Genomic DNA, 3,642 nt, shown 5'->3' with positions numbered 1-3,642 from the left:
TAAATACATTGTTAATTAAATTTAGTTTAAATCTTATCAACTAAATTTTTTTTTAACTTTCTCTCAATAAAATAAAAATTACTTTTTACTTTATCTTTTATTTTTTCTCTCTTCCTACAGTAACACATCATCACCATTAGGCATTTAAGGATTTTTTTTCTCCTCAAGTCTTAAATATTGTTTCACGTACATTATATTCATTCACTTTGAATTTTTTTTTTCTTTTTTATTATTATTGTTATTATTATTTTTTTTCTTTTTCATTTTTATTTTTTAATTATTTGGTATTTTAACTAATTTTACAAACTAATCACTACAAGAAAACCGGCAGATAGCGGCGGTTATTTAATAGCGGTTTTATTAAACCGCTGTTAAATACAATTTGCCAGCAGCTCTTGTGGCGGTTTTAGGAGACGCTACCAAATGATCATATTTTGCAGCGTTTTTCCTGTAACCACTGCAAAATGTACCCGTTTTGTAGCGGTTCTTGTAGCGGTTTGAGGGGACGCTGCTAAATAATCTCATTTTGCAGCGATTTTTCTATAAACCCTAATAAATGTCCAGTTGTTGAATACATTGATACTCGTTTTGCAGCGATTTTTTTTCAACCGCTGCAGAATTTTTTTTTAACTTGAATTTTTTTTGTATAAACATTATTGCCTTCTTATAACTGTTCTAATCCTCGCTATTTTTTTTAATGAAAAAATAAGGTTCAAACACTGCAACTTAATTAATGCATTAAATAAATTTTCAATTTTGTGCTACATAAAAAATAATTCATTACTTAAAAAAATTTATACATGACTAACTATAACCGAATTTACGAATCATGTTTTCTCTTGTAGTATCAACCATTTTGAGTTTGTATTTAACCATAACTGGTAACATAAAAATCAAGTAAACATCCGAATTCACTAACTCAAAACAAAGTTCAATGGAGCATAAAGATCAGAATTACTAAAGTAAACAAACAAGTTTTGAGTCAAAATTTCTCATCAACATCGTATTGACCTGGCCAGAAATACTCTGTCAAAAAAGCGCTGCAGTGATGTGATAACGGATCTGATAAGTCATCTCCAAACCATGGCATCTTGTTCAGATCGAAACCCCTTTTTGCAGCATGTACGGCATCTTCTCTGTGTTGGGTGTTTAAAGTTTTATTGTCTTCTTCTGAAACCCTATTAAGCTCAACATCCCTGGAGATGTCATATCCACCAGAGGAGATAGCATCTAAATCATCTTCTGAATCAGTGTCTGCTCCATCTAGAGTGTCAGCAACTATTTCGCCTGAATATTCAGCTGACACTGAATATATGAACATGCAACCAACAACATATAAATCTAGTTAAAAGATAATGATAACTTCCAAGTCATTCTAGTTATTAAGGAAAGAAAATTTCGGAATTATGGGAAGAGGACTTTCAAAATTAACAAATACAAAATTAACTATTACCGTCTCCTTCATCAGTAGTTTGGACAGATTTCTTGGAAAGAAGCTCTCTAATAGCACGTTCTATATACTTCAATTCCTTTTTTGAAGCAATCTCCAACTCAACACTATGGGAGTTATTAAAGCACATCTGCATCATAATAAAATGTATAGTTGATGGTCTATTTTGTAAAACATATTGTGTCTCTGTAATTCACTTACTATGCTAGAAATTTATTTCCAACCTTTAATTTCGCAAGTATGTCTTCAGATGTCCTACCAGCTACAAATGTCACAAAAACATAGCCAAATTTCTCCTCATACCTTGATCCCCATTCATGAAGTTCCTATAAATTTTAGCATTAACGGAACAACTATCACTGGTTAAATGTCATAAGCATATAGCAGCTTAAAATTCTTATTTTTCAAATAATGTTTAACTCAAGTGTTTAAAGGTACGGCTAATGAACATACCTGCACAGTAGCTTCGTTCGCCGTTTCCAAGTATTCATTAGAACAAGATCGACCTGATAAAGCCTCCAACCAAGACCTAACATTCAACTTACAGGACCATATATCTCTGGCAACCGTAATTGCATGTTCTAATGAAGAGAATGGAGAGGCCATAGCCATTTTGTTAGCAAACATTGTGCCTGCACAGCATGATGAGAAATCCTCCATTTTCATTTCTCCTGTTACAACACCATTTTATATTAACTATATTTGTCAATGATAACAATATTGTAATTCAAGATAATTTACTCGATGTCATAATTTTCTTTATTGGATGTTAAGAACAATAACAATGATGATGAGGAACTGGTGGTATTCATGAAAATCAAATTGAAATGAAAACTTAATTCAAATACAAAATCACAGATAGTAATGTAACCAGCAAACTGCGTACATCATAAACACTGTTAAACTTATCAAAATAACACAGGTACTCTAAAAATGTTGCACATGTTTTGCCATATTTTCACTATGCCACATAATCTATGTTATCAGAAATATCTGCTACTGGGTCTTGTATATCATCTTCCCTTGTCAACTGTAAATCACTGATGTCACCTGCTGCTGACATGTTCAACCCGGGCTGAGGAGAAAAAGTAGCTTCAACATCCTCATTCTCTCCTCCGATGTCATACAAGTCTCGTGATTTTACATGAACCACTACACTCCATTCTTGATATACTTCATCACGTACATAGTACACGAGCTGAGCTTCTGATGCAAATATGTACGGTTCATCCTCTTCTCGATCACCGGTGTGAATTGGACGAGCGAAATTAACGCTGGTAAGGACCAGATGGTCTTCTTTGATTCCTCTGCTCGTAGTTGTATACGCCCAAATACATTTGAACAAAACCACTGTGAAATGGCAGCTGTAGTCATGTAACACCCTAACTACCAAAGTTCACGCTTCCGGCTGTGCCACTCTGATAGTTCGGACATTACGACGACTTTTATACTATTTAATACTAAAATATGAGCCTGTTTAAAACTTTAAACCACAACACCACTCCCAAAAACACTTTCTTTCAATAATGTACATCTATAGATACCATACAACTTACAAAAACTCATAAAGGGTACATCCATATATATACATATACATATATAATATTACAAGCATTAACCAATACAATTCCTATCCCTCTTATAGGATATATCAAGATAAAGGTGAGGGTTCAATAAACCATAACTAAAACAATACAGAGTATCTCAACAACAACTAAATAAACTCTTTGTAACTTTTGCGCTCATATCCTGAAAGGGAAAAAATGTAGGGGGGTAAGAACATCATCCTCGAAAGGGTTCTCAGGAGAGGATTTTTGGGAATTACTGTAATAGGATACGTGAAGATAAACCGTACCAGTGACTAATAACCGTCTTATGCCTCTTTTCAAAAACAAAGGTTTACAATAAAAGAGAAATCTGAAATCCTTTTCTGAAAGAGGAAACTATTCATTTAAAAATAATATTCAAAAGCCTTTTAAAAGGTTTATCTATGCTGAACCAAATTAGCCTTTCATACATTTCCACACCATAACCACAAAACCGAAACCAACCATCGGTCCATCTCAATTCAACCACGGCCCTAGGCCCAAACAATCCAACCAACAACCAATCACCACAATCCAACAGAGTCCCAATTGCAAACACAGATAGGAAGTTCAAGCACAAACAAACAGTTACAGCAAGTAGAACAA

The 3,642-nt window shown here is 33.6% G+C and overlaps 1 protein-coding gene across 1 annotated transcript; it reads right to left on the bottom strand.

Moving 5' to 3' along the window:
* Window positions 983–2,110, bottom strand: LOC110272108 (uric acid degradation bifunctional protein TTL-like). Its single transcript, XM_021123941.1, has 4 exons — window positions 1,904–2,110; window positions 1,675–1,776; window positions 1,454–1,580; window positions 983–1,305 (listed from the first exon to the last, which is right to left on the bottom strand). The coding sequence occupies exons 1-4, from the start codon at window positions 2,108–2,110 to the stop codon at window positions 983–985; spliced, it is 759 nt and encodes a 252-aa protein (XP_020979600.1).

Source organism: Arachis ipaensis, chromosome B05 (assembly GCF_000816755.2).
Source record: "Arachis ipaensis cultivar K30076 chromosome B05, Araip1.1, whole genome shotgun sequence".
In the NCBI taxonomy this organism is placed as follows: domain Eukaryota; kingdom Viridiplantae; phylum Streptophyta; class Magnoliopsida; order Fabales; family Fabaceae; genus Arachis; species Arachis ipaensis.
This window is presented reverse-complemented; position numbering and strand designations above follow the sequence as displayed.

Bases quoted from the DNA above. Each gene is read 5' to 3' on its own strand.
- LOC110272108 (XM_021123941.1), bottom strand. From the start codon at position 2,110: ATGGAGGATTTCTCATCATGCTGTGCAGGCACAATGTTTGCTAACAAA. The intron at 1,777-1,903 runs GTATGTTCATTA...TAAAATTTATAG, and splicing joins CGAACGAAGCTACTGTGCAG to GAACTTCATGAATGGGGATC. The intron at 1,306-1,453 runs GTAATAGTTAAT...TCATATATTCAG, and splicing joins AACTACTGATGAAGGAGACG to TGTCAGCTGAATATTCAGGC.